The sequence below is a fragment of the Nannobrachium achirus genome (genome assembly GCF_963921795.1).
Source record: "Nannobrachium achirus genome assembly, chromosome: 13".
Lineage (NCBI taxonomy): Eukaryota > Metazoa > Chordata > Actinopteri > Myctophiformes > Myctophidae > Nannobrachium > Nannobrachium achirus.
In genome coordinates, this window is record NC_137833.1 from 43,361,119 (window position 1) to 43,385,656 (window position 24,538).

Genomic DNA, 24,538 nt, shown 5'->3' on the forward strand with positions numbered 1-24,538 from the left:
CTCAAATTGACTGTCACTTGGGTGATTTAGCAGGGATATACTGTAGGACTGGGTTTGGTTTAACACTTTCAAGCTTTGTTTCAATGTACAGCAGTAAGTATAACCAGTAAGTGGCACTATTCACACCATTTTATCAATAAATATTTATTCTTATCTTTCAGCCATTCTTCCAGCTGATAAAACTAAGAAAACTGGGCCTGAGTGACAATGAGATCCAGAGGCTCCCACCAGAAATAGCCAACTTCATGCAGCTGGTAGAACTGGATTGCTCTCGAAATGGTAAGAAGGGAACCGAATGAAAAACCATTGCACAAAACATGCATTCTCTTATTTAAGATCAGTTATAACGTTACATACACTGTCAAATTGTAAACCACATTTTCTTATGAATCAATTATCTTGTTTATACAGTATGTGTATTTATACCATAATAATGTTACAGTAATGTATGCATTCCCAAGTTTCCTGGCTTCCTGTACATTTCCCACAAAGACAGTACATTGTAGGCCCACCGTAAATTCTAGATCTCCCAGTAAATGTGGACAGAAACATAAAGTTTTAAATAAATTTTGATTAAGGTTAAGCAGTTTGGTTAAGTTTAGACGTGAGATTTATTAATTACATTGTTTTTGACACTAATATGACAGAGTCTTGAACATCTTTACTCTTGAGGCTGTAGCTGCTGAATGAATTTCACATGCCTTTTACTTTGTAATTAAATTGGTATTATTGACAAATAAAGTTGAACCTTGAGCCTTGAAGTTCACCTTAAAACTGTGCACTCAGCTGAGCTGAGCTTGAGTAGCTGCCTGCTGTGTGGCAATGGCACACGTCAACTGAACATTCAAATAAATGATCATGCAGTCAACTCTGTTTGGCTTGGCCATTACTACTAGACAATTCTATCTACAGCATAACACCACCTTGAATTATAAGAAAGATTTCAGCCCAGAGGCAAAATCGTTGCTGTTTGATGTACAGTACCTTGTGTCCAAAAACATTATTATAGTTTCTTTTTATTATTATTTTAAAAACATTTTAGTTCATACCAGGGGCATAGTTCCGCCGATTTAAAATGAGCCCAATACGGAACTAAAACTTCCTATGATTGGCCGCTAGTTGCGCTGTTTTCCCCCCCGGCCGATCGCAAAAAGAATTGTTCTCCATTGGGCCCCATTCATTTTCCCCTTTTGTTTTCTAACCTTAATTAACACTTTCATACATACTTTATGGTTCCTATCGCTAGTTAAAAATTGCCTTTCAATCACGATGATATGCGTTTTGTGAAAATAAGGTCCCATTTATGTTACAATTGATGATAAAGTTGCGGGGGGCTTGGCCAACTAAACTGATACCAGCCGGCTGTGTTCTTCTTCGTGTGCTGTATTTCGGGAGGCTCCAACCACATTCTCCCATGTATCCCTGTGGTTGCACGTGACCGTTAGCAGCCAATAGCATCCTCTGGTGCCTTTACAATCTATGATGGCAACACCCATGCCAAGGACCCATATTGTGTCATTTGCACTGCATATTTCTATGCAATGGCTGGGAAAGTCCCGAAAGCGCGAAGCCCGAAAGCGCGAAGTGGTGAAATGTCTCCTACCGCACCGTTAGCGCGAAGTGGGGAAACGACACTGCAAGCGGCGCGAAGGCCAGCGGACCTTGGTCCTGCTCTTCGCCCCCGAGCGCCGCAGGCGCGAGTGGCCGCGAAGAGCGGGCCAGGGCCGCGCGGCCGGCGGAGCGCCGCGCGAGTTACGAAGCCGTGGTGAATGCAATCGTTATATTTATGCCCAGGCCGTAAGGCCTGGGCAAGCGCACGATAAACGCCCTGTCCAGAAGACGTTCGCCAGATCGCTACGGTATCGGACATTTCCCCACTTCGCGCTTTCGGGCTTCGCGCAAAAGGTACGCACCCCAATGGCTTTGTCCATATCTTTTATACAGTCTATGGTTCATACATGGAGAGGTTTCTGCCCGATAGCAAAGATATACAGTATGCCTGTTTCATTATTCTGTACATATGATCTTCCTTCAGTTCAAATGTTTGATAAATATGCTATTGTAAGAAGTAATCAAATCTTGTTAAACCAACCGTATGCTGCCTTTTAAAACAGAGCCTGAAAATACTGAATATATGATTTTATGTATCTGCCTCCTTTCTTATTCAGATATAATGGAAATCCCAGAGAGTATCTCATACTGCAAAGCCCTCCAAGTAGCAGACTTCAGTGGTAATCCATTAACAAGGTAGATGCATTTAAATACTTCCATGTTTATCTTGTTTGTCCTCTTGAGTAGTATCACTCCACTCATCTCCTTTGTCCTCTTCAGTTGAGTAGTTCAGTATAACTCAGCTCTCAAGTTAGCTAAAGATACACTGTGCAAATACTCAGTGGTGGAAAAAGTACTTTTTAAATTGAAACTTTCGAAAATGGCAGATCTACAAGCTCACAACATGTTGCGTTGCGACACTTTGTGAGCTGGTACTTTAGTACAGTTCTTGAATAAAAGTTCTTAGTTACTTTCCATCACTGAAAATACTCAATGTCATACCTGCAACATAGTTAAAAAACAAACCTTTTATCATTATAATATACAAAAATATATATATTATATAATAACAAAAACATAAATACGTTAATTTATGACATTGTATGTTGTTTGTGAAACTAGTTCCTATCCTACCGTGCAAATGGTTCAAGTATTAATTGCTTCTACTGTACTATTTTGTGACAAAACATGTTTGGACTAAACCTGCTGCAGCTTCCTCCAAAAAGCATGAGTTATTGGGCGGCCAGGAACTCATTTTCTTATTGGTTCAAGTTTTGACATGACAACTTTACAAGTGTGCTGAACTGGCTGGTAACTTCATTCACAGACAGCATAGTTGCAGCCTTCTTTCACAGAACTGGAAGCTACTGCCCAAACATCCGAAAATAATTACACAATAAGCAGACAAGTAGAAAGCTTTACTTTAATGCTTCTAAAAATGGGACGGTCTATGACCGCATCTGTGGGCTGTGTGTGTACTGTGAACAGTGATGGGAGGGTTTAGAGCGAGGGCTTTATTGTCTGATAGTTAATCAATCACGGATGGCGACAAAACTGAATTACCTTTGTCTCAGTTTGGGTGTCTACGGTCTTGATACTTTAAGAGTGCTAGCTCTATTGCATGATACAGTATACACATACTGTTCTCATTTTCTACTGTGGTAGGGTAATTTTCAACTGTAGAAGGGTAATTTTCCACTGTTTTATTGGGCCTATTTCTTTGCTATTCCAAAGCAAAAAGTCTGGAGAAAATAGTACCTTTTTGTTGAGTAAAGGGAACCACGTGAATGAATTTCATAACCTCAGCTTGATTGTCATTTAACGTGAGGAAAATGTTTTCAAACCCAGTTGACAAGTAATTAAGTACATCAGTCAGAGTAGCTTATTGGCTGAGAACGAAGGTGTCTAACCCCTTCTCGATGCACTAGACCCCTGGGAGATGGTTGTTGAGGTTGAGTGCAACACCTTCCATCAGTTCCTGGGTACTTACCGCTTGTGTTAACCAAGCTGTGCTTAGTGGCTACTCATTCGCTGAGAGTGTGATGCCTGGGATTGAACCCAGAAGGCGAGTGTTCTACCGACTGATGCATCTAACTTAGACATGTTTCATAACTAATTAAATTATCATTAGACTAAGGATGTTATTGACAGTTTCAGTTATTTGTCATACACCCCAGATATAGCATATTTTTTGTGAGGGAGGCCGCTTAAGTTCAAATGTCTGTAATGGCTGTGAGTGTCAAAGTAATGAAAACCTGTACATATCCTTAATCCTTCTAGAGGGCTTCCAAAAGAAAACAAACACAAAAACAGTTATACTTAGGGCGATCAACATATATGGGCATAAAATATCCATATATGGGCATATATTGATGACATTAGGGATCTCTATATATGGGCATAAAATGGAGCATGACATGAGTTGTGACTGACTGACATGAGCTGGCGGTTTTCATACTAACTGCGACCTACGGTCGCAATAATATAATATATGAGATTATTTAAATTGTGATGTAAATTGTTGGTCTGTAACTTTTCCAGATTACCTGAGAGCTTTCCAGAGCTGCGGAACCTAACATGCCTTTCCATCAATGATATTTCATTGCAAGTCCTGCCAGAGAACATTGGAAAGTAAGTCTGCACTCACTGTTTCATCATATATGTATGTGATTGGGCGGTCAGGAACACAGTTTCTTATTGGTTCAAGTTTTGACATGACGACTTTACAGATACAGTTCCTATTTGTAACCCTAACCCTGACATATGGGCCATATGGCTTGGCAAGGCTACTTACTTACAGTAGATGTTGCATTATTTACCATGTGGTACATGGTAGTGCAACAACTGGTAAAAATTGAAGGTAATTCAATGTCAGTCTAAATAAAGGTTTTATAGTGAGAAATGCAAGCTTCTGAATCACAACCACCATGGATGCCCAATAGTTCTGTATACAAAAAACTAAACAAAAACAGCATATTGACTAACATTGTTTTTCGACTTATGGCGTTCCTTGACAGCTATGTTTTTTGTTTTTCTTACCTTTTAAAATTAGCCACAGCATATCCATCTCAAGTAAGATCGTGCACAACTGTGCACATCCACACGCACAACGCATACTTCTGTTTCCTGTTCCGGATCCGATTCTTTTACCGCAGATGCGCATCATCGTGATTAATTCAATTAATTAAAAACAATAGCTCAGAACTCTGGCCTGGACCATCGGGAATAACTCGGAAAACACGTTTGTCCATCTGTAGTTACATAGTTGCAGTAACATTTGTATGCATTCCTTTGTGTGTTTAGGCTTATTTCTTAATCATTGCTACATTCATTGCTAGTCTATCCTAATAATCGTAAGTATTTGTTTGTATCATGTGATGTATTGAAAAGATTCTCTGAGAAATTCTAAAGGGAAACAGGAATAGACATCATAGGTCAAACCTAGTGTACCATCAGTCTCCTTGCCTCTTTATTGTCTTATTATATTAATTTCCTCTGTAATTTCCTCCAGCTTATCATATCAGTACCTCTTCCCCTTGAGCAGAAAACATAAATATTGTCATCCAGGAATATGAAATACTTAATCCAAGATGGCATAATTGACGGCAGTGAAACACTGCAGTGTAGCTACACTATACTGTATTTATATCCCTTTTTAACCATTACCATTTTGATACTTTCTGTAGGTTTTATGCTGATTGGTCCCAGTGGAAAATGGCATAGCCAGTCTAGACAGCAAAAATATGCTGTAAGAAAGTTAACAATAGTGAACTATTTCCCAGTGAGCTAACTATTTCCCATGTATCCATCTAGCAACACATGTAATGGCAAAGCTCTGAATGCTTGTAGTTGAAAGGGGATTTTAAGGGGAATTTTCCATTTTAAGGGAAACACATTAAATACAACTAATGGCAAGAGCTGATATTTGATTTACTCACAGCTCCTGGTCCTGAGTGCACACACCAGCTGAACAGAGTGAATTGTTCATAAGCCATTTTGGCTCTCCAGAACGCAAGGCGTGCTCAACAACAACTAATAAATAAGCCTGTTTTAGTGTCTGGCTAATGAGAAATGCCACCAGTGCATTTTAATAGATCATTGAGGTAGCCTGGACATGTTTTGACCATTGGATCACATGCAACAGCGTCAACCAGAGTGAAGCTGAGCAGAGCTCGGCCTGGACTTGCCATGTTGCCATAAATTAGGGATTATTGCTTAACATCGTACGTGTAATGCACCGATGCTTAGTGGGTGTCTGTCTGGTGGAATGAGTCAAGATGGAATGTTTCTTTTCTTTTTTCTCCCTCTGTCATAATTAAGTCAGCATTATAGACTTCTAAATTATGATGCCTTTATTGTACTTTTAGAGGTGCTTAATGTTGTTACATTTCGTGACTTCATGGGTGTGTGCTCAGTGTAGTGAGTGCAGTGGGCGTGACGTACAGTGCGTTCAGTGTGGCTTATTTACAAACGACCAGTTAAGAGGCAGCTGTGTGCTTTTTCACTCTGAACTCTGAAGGTAAACTTTCTGAAAAGCAGCAGTTGCTAACGTAACGTTGATATTGAAAGGAGATGTAATTCCTAACATTGGCATACCTGCTGTTAGTTTACACGTTGATGCGTGTGAAACTATCAAGGCCAAACAACCAACGAAGCTGCAAATGCTGCATTTTGCGGTCATTTCCTCCATTGTTCACAGCTGAGAAGCGCTCGAGACACGGCCATGAAAACCAACCATCAAAACACCACACTGACGCACCACACCGTCAAACCCCATCTTCTGAGTAGAGTCGTTCAGTGCGTGCACTCAGCACACCGGTGTGCCGCGCACTGGATTACCGAACGACAACGCACCAAGTGCACCGAATAAACGAATGACAACATGGCACACCAGTGCGTTGAGTGCGCATTTCCAAACGCACCCCATGTTGTTGTTACTCTGGAATGTACAGCTTATTTCAACTGTACAGGCCTTTTTCCAGTAGACGTAAAGAAAATGTGTTTTCTCTCATTTTGTCAAAAAGAACACCACTGGCGAACCCTAGGGTCCTTTTTCTGGGGCTAGCTTTGGGTGAGAATAGAAGCTTGAGTTCAACAAACTCACAACCTTTAGGCAACACAACACAAAAGCTTGTACTGTTAGACCGGTTATTTTTAGCTAAGGTGTAGATGGGGGGGAAAAGGGACGGGACCTAGTACTGCGCCCTGGGGGACTTTGGTCAAGGAAGTATAGAGTGTTTAAGTGGTTAACAAACCATGTGCTCCTTATGGCATTTGAACCATGTGCTCCCTATGGCATTTGAGTAATTTACCTCCCTTCAACATTACGTCTTCACTCTTCATGGGGTTTCCTCTGAAATGTCCTGTATTCTCTGCCGCATACACACCAGGGATGGGACGATATGAAAATGTCATATCAAGATTATTGTGACCAAAGACATCGCGATTTACAATATTACCGCGATAACCAAAATATCCACATACAACATCTATTATCCTGGGTTTGGAACATTTGCCAAAACAATAGGAGATCTACAAGCTCACAACGCCTTGAGTTGCGACGCGTTGTGAGCTTGTAGATCGGCTATTTTTTGGCAGAGATTTGTTAGAGTAACAAAAAGACTGTATCAAGTATGTATATTATACATATGTTTTACCAATAAAGGGTTTAAATGGTACCAGATATGCAGCTTGGCAAATAAAAGGTGAATTGATCCCAGTGAATGACGTAGTACGATATCACGATACATTAAATCTCCACGATAGGATTATCGTGAGTGTTTTTTATCACGATAAACGATAATATCACGTATCGTCCCATCCCTAATACACACTCCTTCTTTGTCTTCTTGGTACTGTGTGTTATCTGTGTTACGTAACGCAATGAGTTAAGACCTGCTGTCTGCCAAGGAGCGACCGTAATGAAAACCATAACACAGTAGATGGTGTGAGATTTCAACAGTGAATAGGAGGCATGATTATGAGGTTGAATGGTACTTTCAGGGCTCCAGACTAACTTTTTCACAGGTAGCACTGGTGCCACCTACGTTTTAATTAAGTAGCACAATCAGAAATTAGGTAGCACCAAATTTTTCTTTGTATAGCGTATTAGCGTGGTATTAATACATAGCCTTATTATACTGATGACAGTTGTGTTCATTTCCATACCATAAGCCATTTCAATTTGCCTTGATGTAAAGATTGACAATGACCCCAACTTGATATTTGCTAAATATTTTAATCTGAACTTTAGGTTTCTCTGCATGAGCAGCAGTAAAAATAGGTCAGCACTAAGGCTGTGTGATATTAGGAAAGCCTTTGATATTTGATATAATGTTGTTGAATACCCCGATAACAATACGTCTCATGATAAGTAAAAAAAAAAGCTGTAGCCTAGTTTTTATGGATTTTTGCTTCAAGTTAATATTTGCAAACTAAAGACATTAATTCAAGAAAGATTTACGAATATCTCGGCTAACAAACGCAATATAGAACTATGACTTTAAACTTGCACAACGTAGACTAAATGCAATAGGCTTGCTTTCATGCAGGATGGAAAAATAAAATTGTCCTTATGGTTTTAGAGTGAGATACTGGGAAGTAAGCTGCTTGATATCAACAGAAAACGTTCACTTGGACACACACACACGCGCGCGCACACACACACACACACACACACACACACACACACACACACACACACACACACACACACACACACACACACACACACACTGTGTGTGTGTGTGACACACACACACACACACACACACACACACACACACACACGAGACACCAAAGGCAGAAAAGTTTACAGCTGCCGTTCATTTGAGCTAATTGGCTATGAAGTGAGAAGCGCATTTTGGGCACTGAGGAACTTAACGAGCCACACAGCTGTTTTAACGTAACAGTAGGTTAATGTAACCAACGGTGGAAACATCCACGAGCGATTGCTAATCTAATAGCAAACAAACAACCTGTGCACGGTTATACAAAGAAAGGTTAGTATATATGTGATATCTATCCAATGTGAGCGAGAGAGTCAGTCTGTCTGTCTGTCTGTCTGTCTGTCTGTCTGTCTGTCTGTCTGTCTGCGTGTGTGACCCACCAGCCACCGAACCAACGATAAAGTGTGTGTACTGTATGTGAGTGAAAGAGAAAGAGAAGGGGAGGGGCCGAGCACAGCCTCTGCAGGCAGGCAGCCAGGGAGAGAGAGAGACGGAGCGAGAGAGAGAGAGAGAGAGGCGTCAGGCGATCTTCGATTGAGGATTTTCTTTTTGTCCCCTCTTTTTTTCCAACTCGCACCAGCGCGACCTGGTTACATTTTAACTCGCACTTTATGAAATTAAGTCGCATATGCGAGTTAATAGGTCGCACCCTGGAGCCCTGGGTACTTTGTATCAACAGTCGGGCCAAGGTTGAAAACAAGCATAGGTTTTTGTACAGTAGACCCGAAGCATTTGGTTTCTGTTTAGTTGCTGGTTTGGCTTAAATACTGAAGCTAAAATTCTGCTAGTGTGTGACTGAACCAGGGAGATTCTGTCTGTCTTTTTAATCTCTGGCACAGTGACCCAGGATTGTGCTAAAAACAACAAAGAAGAAGAAGTGCAATATGAAACTAAAAATAATGTTGTGATGTAACCATTAAGGGTTAGTCTGTCAGAACTGTGTGTAGTTTGCGTTAAAGAATTGTTATTTCAGGATTTTGTCAGATAGCTTTTAACACTTTTCAGTGTCCAGACACTTTTATCTGTAAGTATAGTGCCAATTTAAATAATTAATTGGGGGGGAACATATATTCACCCCCTCAAACCGGGACCCTTAAAGCAATGTGTACGTTCACCGTGCATACGCGCACCCATTCTCGGAATGTTCATGCACGCACGTATACACACCGTACGTACATAGGGGTTTCATATTCATTGACAAACAATCTCAGTGACTTCAGACACGCAATGCATTCGTTTATGTTTTCTGATTGGTTAGGTGAGCATGTTTACATGAAAAGAACATGATAAACGTATATGCAATGAAAACGGCTACTATACTATTTTTATTCTGGCGAAAACCGGGACAATTTTGTAATGAATGTTGAAAACCGGGACATATTAGTGTTTTAGAGATATTTGTCGGGACTTGGGACCCGCAGCTTGAAACCAGGACAATCCCGGCCAAACCGGGACAATCCTGGGACGTCTGGTCCACCCTATCCTTGGGATCCTAGGTTCAGCCTTCATGACTGACTTTATATTTTTCTTTACTTGTGTTATGAACATCAACCAGTGTCTGAAGAAGAACTTGTTAACTTCCATACCCACTATATTAAAAATAAATACATTTGAGCCCCCCAGAGGAAATTGGAAACATTTGTCTTTTCACAGGCCAAAGGAACAAAGGAATCCGAATTGTCTTTGTGTGTGAGGGCTATAAATAATGTGAATAATTATTGAACCACTCTTCTTATTTCATAAGCGCTACATCAAGACGTGTATGGTTTATTGAATGTTGATAAAGAACACACAGTTCTTTATCAAGACAATAAACCTTGTCCCATGTGACAGTAGGCCATTTCATTGTAAAATCCCCCATTAATTGACTAGGTCTTGTTGACACACATACAGTACATAACCCTGCACTTTGAACTAAACACTCTGTGCAGCTTGATTGCTGTGAAGACGGTGGGCTGGAGCTGTTCTGTTCTGGGCAGCTCCATGGTTGTTTATGCTGCATTGGATTGTACTACCATGATAAGACTGACACACCTCAAAACTACTTCCTGTTGTTCCCTGATGTCTGCTCCTCAGGGAACAAAAGATGTTTTTCTTTTTCTTTAGTCTTGTTTGACTGTCATGTACAATGAACCAACTAACCAAGTGATATGTATCTATGTCTAGACGTAACCAAATTCTTTGGTGTTCCAGATAGAAACTGAAATAAACATGTAATCATCTTTTTCTTTGCCTCTCATTACAGCCTCGCCAATTTGGTATCGCTGGAACTCAGAGAGAATTTGCTGACGTACTTACCAGAGTGAGTATTCTACCCAGTATGCTTACTGTAGTACTGGATCTCATCCATTATGGCCACCCTCCAGAGCAGTGTGAGAGAGATCTCAGCTTCCAAAGCTGAGATATTTTACTCCGCTTTCTGCTTTTAGATTTGTTTTCTCTTGTAAGCTATGTTGATTAATCATCTTTCTTAAATCTGTATTCATTATGTTGTCTTGCTTGTTAAAATATAAGTTATCATTAAGTGGGTATATTATAATGTATAACTACTGTCTGTTTAATTTGTCCATCCTCTGCTATCCACAGGTCACTGTCGCAACTTCAAAGACTCGAAGAACTTGACCTAGGCAATAATGAACTGTATAATTTGGTAAGTTTGGATTTTCTTCAACGAGTGATACATACATAAATAGGGCACCACTCAGGTTTTTCTTGATCTTGTGCAAGTAAACAGGCATTCCATTTAATCATTCTAATGGCAGAGTGCCGCAGTACTCCTATCAGGCCTGTCCTCTGACACAGGAGGATTGAGTAACTTGATGAATGAGGAATTCAAGCCGTCCTGCTAAGGAATGCCCAAATGTGTTATTCTTCCACACTTTCAGAGATAACTCTGACGAAATCAGTGCAATACAAATGGATAGTATCGCTGAATACATAGCAGTAGCTGGTTATCTGTCATTTGTTTAGTTTTTTGTGACACTTTCTCTCATGCTTTTTTGTTGTTGTTGTGTGCAATTCCTGTGTCTTTTTCCACCCACACAGCCAGAAACAATAGGCCATCTTGTCAGCTTAAAGGACTTGTGGTTGGATGGAAACCAGTTGGCTGAAATACCTGCAGTAAGATAACAATGGAATTAATTTTTGTATTGCTTACACATGCTTTGTATTCAAGATGATCACTGTTACATTTAGCGCCTCTAAGTGCACCAGTGCATAAATGTATCAAATTATCAGTTATCATATATTTAGATTATTCTGTATTAAAAAAATAACAGCTTATCAAGCTTTGCGGAATTACTTAAACCAAGTGTAAACAAGTGAAGATAAATAAATATTTACAAATACAATGAGTGAATTGTGATAATTTACTGATTGATTGATTTGACTATATACCATAGTAGTGGTCCCCAAATGACTGCAGATATACAGTATCTCATTGTGATCAATTATTTGGATCATCAGGATGAACTTTGCTTTAATCTTATCATCTTTTGGTTGTTCATCATAGTCAAGTTGAGTTGCTTAATAACCAATATACCTGGTTCAATTTGCTATCAGTTTAGTAAAGATTAAAGTTTATTGCTTTCTTCAAAATCTTATTTTTTGTTGTTGTCATCCCTAGGAGATGGGCACCATGAAAAGCCTTTTGTGTCTAGATGTTTCTGAAAACAAACTGGAGCATCTACCAGAGGATTTAGGAGGCCTTACTTCACTGACGGACCTGCTGGTGTCTCAAAACCTCATTGAAGTTCTACCAGAAAGCATTGGTTAGTATGTTTTCCTCTGGCGCAGCTTACTGACATAGTGTGCCATTTTAATAAATCATGTGTTTGATATTGAATTTTAAGCAACACTTCAACCTGACCCAAAACAAGGAAATATGTCATCATCTACTCACTATCACGGCAGTTGAAACACAGATGAATTTCCTTTTTCCACAAAACGTGAAGTTTCCGCTACTACTTCATAACTGAACCAAATAACCTAACCGTGTTTAAGTTCCTAAAAGGGCAAAAATTACCCTAAAACTACTTGATAGTTTGAGTGGAAAGGCCTTGGTCACATTTGACTTTGTTTTTGCTGACAAACTACACTGTAAACTCCTGAGTGATAATGTAACCCAGCAAAATGAAACCAATGGTTCCAGTTGTAAAAAGTATTTCATGAGGGCGAGTAGATAATGACAGAACCATTAATTATTGGGTGAATTAATAATATAATGATTTTGTTTTAATGGAGAAATCTACTGGCTGAATTGGAGCAGCAGATTGTTAGACGGAAGACAGAAGTGTGAATGTTTTGGTGGCAGTCATATGTCAGTACCTAATTCAAAATGTCTGTTTGTATGTTTTTGTTTTCTGTGCAGGAAAACTGGTCCAACTTTCAATATTGAAAGCAGATCAGAACAGACTCACCCAGCTTCCAGAGAGCATTGGTAACTGTCAGAGTCTCACTGAACTGGTGCTCACGGAGAATCAGCTCCAGGTATGTTGGTTGCCATGCTAGGCCTAGGATTATTGACTGCTTTAACTATTGAAAAATAGCAGATATACAAGCTCACAGCGCGGCACCGAGTGCCGCGCTGCGAGCTTGTAGATCTGCTATTTTTTGAAAAATTGTGAAAATTAGAATTTTGACCCGATTCTATAAGTGTCTTTTGAATCCTTCTAAGGTTTTTTTTGAAAAAAAACTATGTTTCTATGTCAGCAATCTGGCCAGCCATCGTCAAAGAAAATGTCCTTTTCACTTAACTGGAGCTCAGTTAGTCTGTTCTTGAGAGACTACTATGTCAGTCGTTCTCAAACCTTTTCATGTGAAGGACCCCCAGAATGATATGTATTTGGCCACGGACCCCCATCTCAAAATATCTAGTTCCAGGGACCCCCCCAGAAGCAAATTTTGAGTTACAAACGTTCGCTTCAAAAATATATATATTCAAAGATTTGTACACATTTTCACAACTTTTTCAAAGCGCGGTGCCGCGCTGTGAGCTTGTATATCTGCTATTTTTCAATAGTTAAAGCATTCAATAATCCTAGGCCTGAATGGGTTATAAAGTGGGAAGGACGAACTTCTCTCTGTGCAAGGCGTACTTTTGTTTGATAACAATACTAAGGGAACACTCCCCTGTGTCTATTATATTGAACCCATTCCAAACTAAAGCTACACACCCCAGCAGCAAGTTGACCATTAGTAACATAATAGGCTGCATTTCCATTTTTCTTTTCAGTCACTCGTTAAACCTACACAAGTCTAATAAAAAAAAAAAATCCTTTGGGTTCTTCTAACAATCGACAACTCAAACTGCGCAGATTGAACATGCAAGAAATTAAAGGAATTAAAAAGACAGCCAACAAACACACAGCGCTAGCGTGCAAAAGCAACAGTTATTTTTATCAGAGTTTATTGGCTTGGTATGAAAGGCACTTTATATACTTAGTGTATAATGTCTAATAAATCTTGTACAGTATGTACAATAGCTGCTTTATGCTGGGTTTTAGTGAAGGGACAAGCTTTGTCTTTTGCAATACTACTAGTGTGGTGCCTGTTGGAACACATGCCCCTTTGGAATGGGTTGGTTCTCGATTGACTTCACACTCTATACTGCACTTCCTTGGTTCCTCAGCAATAGAGCACCCAAGTCTGATGTAATTTACCCATCCTACCTGGGTCACAGTATTTCCCCCCCATTCTGAATTCCCATAGACGTGTTAAATATCATGTCATTAAGAACTGTGTTCCAAAAAGAAACAAAAGCATCAACTGACGGTGTGAAATCGCTGATGTTACCGATGCCGAATTAATTGCATTTGAGTGACTGACTATCGTAAACCCAGAGCCACCTCCCTGACAATATCGCATGGACAAATAATTGGTTTATAGAGGGTATGCGCGTGACAGCATCGTCATACCTGGAAGATGTGCAGGAACGCCTACTGAGTGGCAAACACAGGACTTTCTGCCCTTGACAGCCCATACATCCAAACAGAAAAGTCCTGTCTGATTGCATTCAACGACGTTAATACGTTATTTGCCACTCGATTTGCCATTCACTTTATGCATGCGCATACCCTCTATTTTTGGACCACAATTCATATGAGACGATTATAGGACGACCCAATGTAATTCTCCATAAATAAATTACTTCCGTGACCCAGGACTTCAGTACTCTGCCTAGAGTGAGGTTGATGGGCACTCAGTGGCACAGGCCAAGTGCTTGTCCAACACTGGAGTGTTGGGGTTCGAATCCAGTTTGGATCCATTCTCTATACTGTTCTTGAGATATGGACAGGCACCCCACACGGACAGATGCAGAGATTTGTGTAATTCATAGATGGACTACTGTATAATCAATCAATCAATCAAACTTTGTTAAGGGCACTTGGTCCATAGCAACATAAAAATAAAATACAGATACAAAGACACGGGCGGACATAGTCCCCATGAAATCATAAATACAGGCTTATACAATCAATCAATCAATCAATCTTTATTTGTCACATCACATTACAGGTAATATGGGTGAAATTCTTATTTGTGTAGACCCATCATTGCAGTGAAGAAAAGATAAAAAAGCATAAAAAGCAAGAGCATAGGGGGAAAGGGGACAATAAAGTGCATGATACCACTAATCTGCCTAATAAATAAAAGGAATGTATCTAGTGCTTGTTAATACAGGCTTACACGCCAATGGTTCCACAGTTTAGAAACAAACCTGACTGAGCTCAATAAGGGGTTAGTCAAAATTAAAATTACACTGTTGGCAGAATCAGACAGCCTACACATACATTTATACATGAGGTTCCGCAACACAGCGGAGCGGGTCAACTGTGTATGTGTGTATGTCTGTCTGTCCGTCCGTCCGTCTGATCGACCCACCGACCGACCGACCGCATACTAGTCAATTCTGCCTGTGCAGTGAATTTCGATAGCGACTGATTAGAACCACCTTCCAATTTATAATGTTTGCTCTGTAAACATTTTGAGTGCCTGCACTGTATTACAATAACAAAAATGAACTTTAATTAGCCTTATTCTCCACACAGACTGTCAACAGTGTTTTAATTGTACTTTTTAGTTATTTTACAGAGCACTACCTATTGTTGTAATAATGAAAAACCTTGTGACGTTTATTGAATTATTTTTGATTTCCTTGTTTGTTACAGAGTTTGCCTAGAAGCGTCGGAAAACTGAAGCGGCTCTCCAACTTTAACTGTGATAGAAATCAACTAACATCATTACCTAAAGAGGTAGGATTTACATTTATTTGTTATCCTTTTAGCATAACCTCTGACTGTACCACCTGTACAGTTAACAATCTTGTTTAAAAAAGTATTCATTTCAATCAATCAATTAATCAAGCACGCAATGAGACACAAAAAGAAGTGTTTTATCTCCACTTCACATGCTGCAACACTGCTGTGCCAATAACCTGCTTGACCTCAAGTGTCTCAAGTGTTTTATTGCTTTTATACAACAGCATTGAACTGTCGTTAAGGTTTTTGCGACCGCCAGTTCGCAAGTTACTATGAAAAGCTCCACCGGCTGTCCGTCCGTCTGTCACGTCACGTCACACTTTTGCCCCTACTCTTATCTCTGGCACCGTTGTCCCTATCGATGCCCTCTTCTAGCGCCACCATCAGGCCGATTTTTGCAAAACACATTTTTGGACACTGCTCCTCCATATTTTGGCCAAAAATCACACAAAGTGGTACACAGTCTCTCTAAAGTCATGTCATCAACATGTCCCATTTCCCATATTCCCTCCTGATTGGCTACGATTGCCTTCTAAAGTTTGTGTATGCGACCTGGCGACGGTCGCTTATCTCCCAATTAGGGAGTCTTACTGGTAGTTAGTAGTGTTCAATTGTACTAAATATTGTTTCTTTCAGCCCTCTGCAATCTGTAATTGTTCCCCATTGTATATCGTTGCTATAGGCAACGTAGCGCCAGCTGGACTGTTACACATTGTATCATGAAGTGATACTTTTACCAGTGATTTACCCGTTGGTGTAGTGTGGTTATTGGCACGGCTCCGAGTGCCTCTTGGCCAATCACAATGTGCCGTTTGATGTAGCTGTTTTATAAATATCTGTGAAAGTTCTGAAGCCTTCAAACATGACAACATTAAGTTAGTAATTATTTACACAATTCTCCTTGATGAAACTATGCAGCACCATTATTTAATTCTCAATTTTCCCCATTGTATAAAAATATACTAATATAATGGTGTTTCTTTTGAAACTTTTTTCTTTTGTCTTGTTGCCTTGTTAAATAAACTTGCCGTGCCTCAATACTGTAGATTAATCATTTAGTTTAAATTTCATCCTGATGGGATATTTTATTAAGCTGTTTGCTAAATTAATATTGAAAGAGTGAATGTCATGTACGTGTTTGAGGCATAATAGAAACTTGTCTTGTTTGTTTTTCTCTCTCATTCTATTTGCATTATCGTCTCGAGTTCTCTGGCCTGTTCAGCTCTGGCTGATTGTTCCCATTTAATTTGTATGGGACATTCTTCTATGACCTCTTGTCTGTTAAAGTGAAGGCGAGCCTGGGTTAAAGCTTAATCTGAAAGGCCTTTTTAGAGGTTATACAATGCCCCTGTGTCTCAATGATGCAAAGACTGCAGTGTAATAACAGTCCAACGCACTTGGCCTAGATAATGAATTGGTCGTGGTGTCGTGTCACTGTTTTTCCAACCATGAAAATCGCATGACATTTCTAAACAATCACAATGATAGCCTGACCCAAGTATTGAACATGTTGTTTGCTGTGTACTTGACCCACTGGCTTGATTTTTATGGATTCTATTGATTAGCCACTACTAACAATGAAATCCTGCTCTTGTGGCTGTGTAATATCTGTGCAGATATCACGTAATAACATGCAATCAGATGTAAGAGAGGTAATCCAGGATAACGTATCAAGTGTGAAATCGTTATAGCCTTGTGATGTTGAGGTAGCGGTCAAGTTCCTTTTCTACTAGGGCAGGGGCGTCAATTGGGTATGGCAGGGGTATGCAGCTGCCATACCCTGGGTCCAGGGGGGAGAATACAAGTTACTTTAAAATATAAATCCATGAATGTCTCTTTGTCTATCTGTGCTGGTTATGTTGTTAAATTACATGAAAATAACTACAAATGCAAAATTTAACAAGGTATTATAATTATATTCTCCACACTTTTATTCTCCCCATCTTGACAGAATAGTATATTCCCAGGTTCCGCAGGTCAGGCTGCACAAGTGCAATTCATTATTGTTAATTGTGGCACGTTTACTATATTATGCCAAGTTTAGCCGCACTTGAACAACTGTTCCAGACTGCCATATCCAGCCCAAGAAACCATAGAAAGTGTTTGGGGAAAAATAGAATGTACTTCTTAAAATAAATGTATCATGCCTGTTGCTAAGGTATGGCAACATGACTGGTGTCTTGCACGCGCGCCTTCGCACGCGTACAAGACACGAGTCATGTTGCCATACCTTACCTTTTTCTGAACTGACGCCACTGTACTAGGGTCTACTGTACATGACTTGTTTTTGCTGAGGTTTGGCTACAGTACCCCTCACGGGGTCAGGTTGAATATACTGTAGCTTAATTATTTCTGTAAATAATACACAAGCTTGGTCAGGTCTGGTTAGCGTGATGAAGCCACAACAGTACGGATACTCTGCTCAGGTCAGAGCCCAGCAGATGAATAGATTAGTCTGCTGCACTTTATTCTGCCCATCATGTCCATGCTAACTACTGGGCCTAATTGTGCCTAATTTTAGTTTGATGTCCCGCTTCCTATTGACATCCAGTTGGTCAGCCATTAAGGTCACTAATGGTAGGGTAAAGTGGCTGCATGCTCAGAATAGACTGTGAGGCTGCGTTCACACTAGCAGCGACGCAAGCTACAAAACGACAAAGCCTGGTCAGCTAGACTGTCACTGTGAAGTGTTGCTCAACACTCACTCATTATCTCTCATTATCATCAAGCCTGTGTCTGTGTGTGGGAGCTATGAGCGAGAAAAATACAAAGGAATTTAAGGTTTGGGTAAAAAAAAGAGATCGGGGAACTGGTTGTTGGCAATAATTGTGTGGAGACTAAGAGAGAAGGGAATGGACATGGTGAAGCAAAAAGCAGATTGATTAATGTATGGAATTCTTGGGAGCACTGAAAAAGGTTTACTCCAGCTCAGCTTTTTTTGTAGCTTGTCATGCAGCGACAAGTGTTGGGCTTTAGTCTGTACCTTTTAGTTTGGGCTTTTTATGTCCCAGTATTGTACATGCCTCTTTTAGTTAGAAATAAACCAATTTGTGATGGTTTCTGGAAGAAAATCTGTCTAACTTGTGTGAATGACTGCCTCAGGCTATGGTCGCACCTAACTTTGTGTCTGCCTATGTGTCCGTCTTTTGGAATGTGGCCGCAATGCTTTTCAATGGGAATGGAGCATTTTCACGCGAAAACCAAACGCTTCGTTCCCATTGAAAACCGTTGCAAAAAAAAAGTGAATGACCTAAAAATATTGATGGACCTGTTGCACAGCCAAAGCCTTTCAACAACACGCTACTACAAGCCATATTTGTCATCCAATATGTGAAATTATTTTCCCAAGTTGTGATAAAGTAGAGGACGAATTTGTTCTATTTTGTGTCCTAAAAAAGTGTTCCCTTTGAATTGGTTGTCTTTACTAATGTGTTTCTCCTTATTTACTGTGTATTTTTCCTAGATTGGAGGTTGCAGTGGTCTTAATGTCTTCTGTGTGCGAGAAAATAGGCTGACAAGGATTCCCTCAGAGCTGTCGCAAGCCACAGAGCTGCATGTCTTTGATGTTTCTGGAAACAGGTAAATTCATCTATGTTTAGCATATATTAGCAAAAATTACTGGAAAAAGCTATGGTACATATTAGGGATGGGCATTTATTGGAATGCCCCATGGTTAAATGCGGTGGAACATTGTTTGAAGTCGTATTTATACAAATTCATTGTTTAATTGACAGAAGAGTATTACAAGAACGCAGTACTGTTAACAAAGATTACATGATAAATATATAATACATATTAGGGATGGGCATTTCCTGTAAATATATACATATAGAAGGGCAGAGGCTTTCACTAAGCTCTATTATATTACACTTTTCAAACTTATATTTGATGTCTGAAGCCAAAGCAGATGGTCAAAAAGACTCACTCAAGAAACTCTTTTCATGGCAAGCACAAATGAGGTATTTTATTCTTATTTTTAGAATCTCCATTGTTTGATGTTATGCTGATCTAATTCACCCTTTGTTAGCCTCCTGGTTGGTCCCTGACTGACCAACCGGCAGGCTCTATCTGCCTTGTCCCGCCCTGGTTCCGCCTTTTTTATGTTGAATTAGCTAAAACATAATTTTTGGAGAAATAAAAACATGCTGATTCACTATGCTGCCACTGAGCAGCTCCAATTGACTGAAACAAAGTTTGAAATTAGAATTGAGCACACAGAATAACAATATGAAGCAACTGAATTAACATGGCAGTGGATGGAATGTCCCACTGAATGTCCCTCCAAGTCAAAGCAACCAATGGGTGTGGAGAGGGGCAGGACAATGGGCGGGACTTGACAAAGGGTGAATTGGCTTGTTAACCTTTGCACTGCCATGTGCCATAGCATTTCTACACATCACATCAATGATGAATATAGGGCTATAATTTGTTTATCACATATCAAGTCCTGCTGTAATTTCCCCAGCAGAGTGGGTAGGGGGTTTGCAGAAACATGGCTTGCTTTGTCGTTACATAGTCATTCTGTGCTGTTTTCTGCTCCGTGTTTTGGTTCTTTGAACATTTGTCATTGCCCTTGGTTGATTAACTTCTTGGTGCAATAAATGTCAGAGTTTTAATCTATATTCAACCAATGTGTTCATGTTGATGCTGCCGAGAATGTATTCATATCTATTAGGAAATAGAAATACTATCATGCCTTTTCAGATCTTAATTACTGGATGTGTGAAAACTACAAACATACCACAAAATGTCACATAATGTCTCGAACAAAAACCAGGTTCATACAATATTTGCCCTTGGTGTACAGGCTGGTCAACTTACCGATGTCTCTGACCACACTGCGTCTCAAGGCCTTGTGGATGTCGGAGAACCAGTCGCAGCCTCTCCTTACCTTCCAGACAGACGTGGATCCTGAGTCCGGGGAGAAGGTTCTCACTTGTGTACTGCTGCCCCAGCAGCCCTGTGAATCTGACCACAAAGGTATGGATATTGTCATACAAGTCAATGTATATAGTAAGTGTATGCTACCTGTCCTACCTAAATTGCGCAACTGTCATGGTTAAATAGCATACTATAAGGCAGGGGTCTTCAACGTTTTTCAGTCCAAGGACCCCTTATTGAGAGAGAGAGATGAAGCAGGGACCCCCCACAACCTTTTCATAGATTCCATATAATTTCATCGATTGACAGCATGATCATCAGTGTATTTTGGAATCATGTCAATTTGTGTTTTTAGATATTTAACCACTTGAACCGTCAATACTTAAAAAAAAACTTGACTTTCACTCTGGACTTAGTCTGCTCTTTTTCGCTTACGCTGCGAGGCGTTGAGCTATTTTTGGCTAAAGTTCTCTGAATATGGACGCTAGTGGTCAATTGGTTAATATAAAAAAGGAGGGAAAAAAAGTTTCCATCACACAAAGATTTGGAGGACCCCCTGCAGTAACTCTGAGGACCCCCTAGGGGTCCCGGACCCCCAGTTGAAGACCCTTGCTATAAGGTATAAGGTTTACTTATAGCAGTAAAGTAGCTGTCTTTACGTTATGGCAAAAAGACCAAGCCGTGCACTAAAGGGTTCAAGATTCAAGATTTGATCTGCTACATCTCATATAACATAAATGTGCACAAGAGATTCTTTGGTTTTGGTTCCTCAACATTGTAGCAACAAAAAAATAAAAATAATTAAAGAATAAAAGCAAGGAAAGTAATACTAACTAATGATCCATTGCATCCCCGGTTTATAATAGGAATGCTGCTGGCCTGCTGCATTGATCAAACATAATTCCTTCACAAACTGCACACCTGCTGTTGTAACATGCCATTGAATGAGGGTCTTGAACTCCCCTTTACCACTTTCACTCTGGCATCCCTGTTTTGTCATTGTAATGTTAATGATTAAAAAATTAATTGTTCTTCCAAAACAGCAGATCTGCAAGCTCACAACACACAACCACATGCGCTTTCAGATCTGCTATTTTCATAATAGCCAAAGTATGATTTAGGGCTTATGAAAAGGTTTGCTGTATGAACAACCACTGGTGTGTAAAGTGATATTACTTCTCATGAATACGTTATCATTCCATTGCTTTTACCACATATTGTTCCTTCCGCAGTGAAATGACTTAATCCCAAAGCTTTGCCATTCTGGTAATATTCTGCATCAGTCCGTGAGCATTGCATTCAGAGTGCCCTGTGGTTCCGATCACATTATCACATGACGTGCATGGAGAGGCACAGCTTGTGCTGCGCCCTCTGATCCTTCCCTCGATTCCATGTCGATTACCAGGTCCTGCAGGGATCACGGCGCCTTTAACAGACGAGGACCTCCCCTGTGCCTTGAGACCCTGGTCCTTGGCTATGTTTTATTTTTCTCTCTCCAGAAACTCAGTGGATTGGACAACTAAAGAGGCTTAGCCGCGGCCCGGGCTGCTGCCATTAAAAGCTCGCCCACTGGGTGAAGAGACGTTGGCTGAGCTGAGCGCAAGCTCTGTCAGTGCCTCATTTGCTCGTTCTATTGTCTTTTTTTTTTTTTGTTGTGTGCCATTATCCTCAGCCTGAACCCTGCTGATGGGTTTGATTCGTTGCTAAACGATTACACGTCTCCCTCGTATGACGCTCCACCATGCAATGGAGTGTCCCTCAAAAAGACACACCATGATACGTTACAAATAATAAAATAGGATTTATATATATCGTCGTTGTCGGGCGGAAACCTCGTATCTCCCAAGTTTCAAATGTGTTCGTTCTTTTGCAAAGTAAAGCCCTGCTTCATCATAGAAGGCCGTCGCACAAAAGTAGTGAAAACGGCAGATCTACAAGCACACAACGCCTCGCGGTGCGAGGCGTTGTGTGCTTGTAGATCGGCTGTTTTCACTAGTTTAAATCATTTTGAAATGATAAATGCAAAACGAACGGTTTTGGACATACAAGGTTTTCACCCGACAACGACGATATGTTTATATGAAGTGTTTTTTTCCCGTATGACTTTTAAAATGTATTAATTTTTATGACCTGTACTTAGATGAAATGAGGATCTAAAACGGCGCTGGGGAGCCTGTGTTGGGGGGGGGGGGGGGAGGCTTGTGTGTGTGTGTGTGTGTGTGTGTGTGTGTGTGTGTGTTTGTCTGTGTGAGAGTGGGGCTGGGGGGGGGGGGTTGTCTTGCTGTAAGCCAGTGACTAAGCTGGGATTTGAAACTGTGATCTGGCAGTTTCAAGCTCTCCTTTATGAGCACCGTGTCATGGGACCGCCTTCATATCTGGATTTGGCAGATTCCAGAGAGCCACTCATTAACTAAAAATATGTTGAATTTTGCTCATGACAAAATATGCGCTTCAACGTGTCGAAGCGCATATCGTGCCTCTCCGTCCCAAAAAAGAAGTGAAGGAAACATTCTAGAGTGTATTTATGTATGCATCATTCAGATAATAACTGACCTAGCCTCAGACATTTATTCAGATGACATATTTAAATGCTGTTCCAGGGTAGGGATGGGCCGATTATCCTGTATCGTGATAAAAAACACTTGTACACAATAATCGTATTGTGGAGATTTAAATGTTTCGTGAAATTATCCTCCGTCGTGCATTGGGATCAATTCACCTTTTATTTGCCGAGCTGCATATCCGGTAACATTTAGACCCTCTTTAATGGGTAAAACGGACCTGGAACGTACTTGATACAGTCTTATTTTTTTTACTCTCTGCCCAATCTCTGCCAAAAAATAGCCGATCTACAAGCTCACAACGCTACACCGCAATGCGTTGCGAGCTTGTAGATCTGCTATTTTTTGGGCAAAATGTTGGGGATATTTTGATTACCGGGATAGTATCGTAAATTGCAATCTCTTTCCCGTCCCTGTTTCCAGGGTCTGCTAACCTGGCCCGCTCCGGAGCCCTGGAGAGCCTGGTGAACGACATGATGGACGACACGTGGGACAACCACGCCGTGAACAGGATCAGTGCCATCCACTTCCTGGAGGAGGACGACGAGGACGACGACGAAAAGGTCAGACCAGGGTTGTCTGATGGGTAAACCCCATTAAGACCGGGAACACATTGTCACTTTAACCATTATTTTATGCTTTAACTGTTGAAAAATAGCAGATATAGATCTGCTATTTTTGAAAAATCTTGGAAATGTCTTTGAATATTTTTTGACCCGGTTCTACGAAATGTCTTCTAAATCCTAAGTTTTTTTTTTTTTTTAAACGCATGTTACTACGTCGGTGTTTCTCAAACTTTCTCATGTCAAGGACTTCTAGAATTATATGTTTTTGGCCGCCGACCCCCATCTCTAAATATTATGTATCGGGGACCCCCACAGAAGCAAATATTTGAGTTACAACAAATGTTCGCGAAGAATTTTCAATTGCCGCGCTTGTGAGCTTATATATCTGCTATTTTTTAATAGTTAAAGCATAAAATAATGGTTAAAATCTAGAGTGACAGATGTGTTCCATGCCCTGATGGGTTAATGTAATGTGGCCTTTGAAAAGCCAATATTCACACGGAAGGCTGCGGGCTGTCAACACCTTTGAAAAACAAGGTGTGGAGAAGAACAGACTGTTGCATTTTTGCAGTTCTAAAACCCGGAAGTGAGTTGGCATGCATGAGCCCTTTGTTCCACATTTTGTTATTACCGGTATTATTATTTATTCAGGCCCAATAGAGAACCCCACAAATATCATTTTATCAGCTTAAATTTCCAGTTACAAGCTAATTTTGTGTGTTTGTTGTTTCACTACTTCCAATGTCACTTGTGTATCCTGTATCTTGCGTGAGTTCTCTCTTCTGATTGTTTAAAATTAGTAAAACAAATCCCCACCTGAAAATGTATTTCCTGAGACAGGGTGACCCCTCGGTGCTGGTTATTATCAGAATGTAGAGCTATTTAACCCCCATTTCGACATACAAATATCACTTACACCGCCTTTAATCATAAGCCTGTTTGCTACAGAGATTATTTTCTTCCTTTATCCAACACATTGCAAAAAATCATTG

At 40.3% G+C, this 24,538-nt stretch overlaps 2 protein-coding genes across 4 annotated transcripts in view; both read left to right on the top strand.

Annotated features, from left to right (window-relative positions):
• The window catches only part of fbxo9 (F-box protein 9), a 446,168-nt gene that overhangs the window by 92,318 nt on the left and 329,312 nt on the right, over positions 1 to 24,538 (top strand). The gene's annotated exons all lie outside the window — the stretch shown is intronic.
• The window catches only part of lrrc1 (leucine rich repeat containing 1), a 32,212-nt gene that overhangs the window by 4,719 nt on the left and 2,955 nt on the right, over positions 1 to 24,538 (top strand). For all 3 annotated transcript variants that reach the window (XM_080741056.1, XM_080741055.1, XM_080741057.1), the window contains exons 3-14: positions 162 to 279; positions 2,169 to 2,247; positions 4,093 to 4,182; positions 10,525 to 10,581; positions 10,866 to 10,929; positions 11,325 to 11,399; positions 11,905 to 12,049; positions 12,649 to 12,767; positions 15,449 to 15,532; positions 19,002 to 19,117; positions 20,346 to 20,518; positions 23,404 to 23,543. In XM_080741056.1, coding sequence (XP_080597182.1) covers positions 162 to 279; positions 2,169 to 2,247; positions 4,093 to 4,182; positions 10,525 to 10,581; positions 10,866 to 10,929; positions 11,325 to 11,399; positions 11,905 to 12,049; positions 12,649 to 12,767; positions 15,449 to 15,532; positions 19,002 to 19,117; positions 20,346 to 20,518; positions 23,404 to 23,543 — 1,260 coding nt within the window. The remainder of the gene's footprint in view (positions 1 to 161; positions 280 to 2,168; positions 2,248 to 4,092; positions 4,183 to 10,524; positions 10,582 to 10,865; positions 10,930 to 11,324; positions 11,400 to 11,904; positions 12,050 to 12,648; positions 12,768 to 15,448; positions 15,533 to 19,001; positions 19,118 to 20,345; positions 20,519 to 23,403; positions 23,544 to 24,538) is intronic.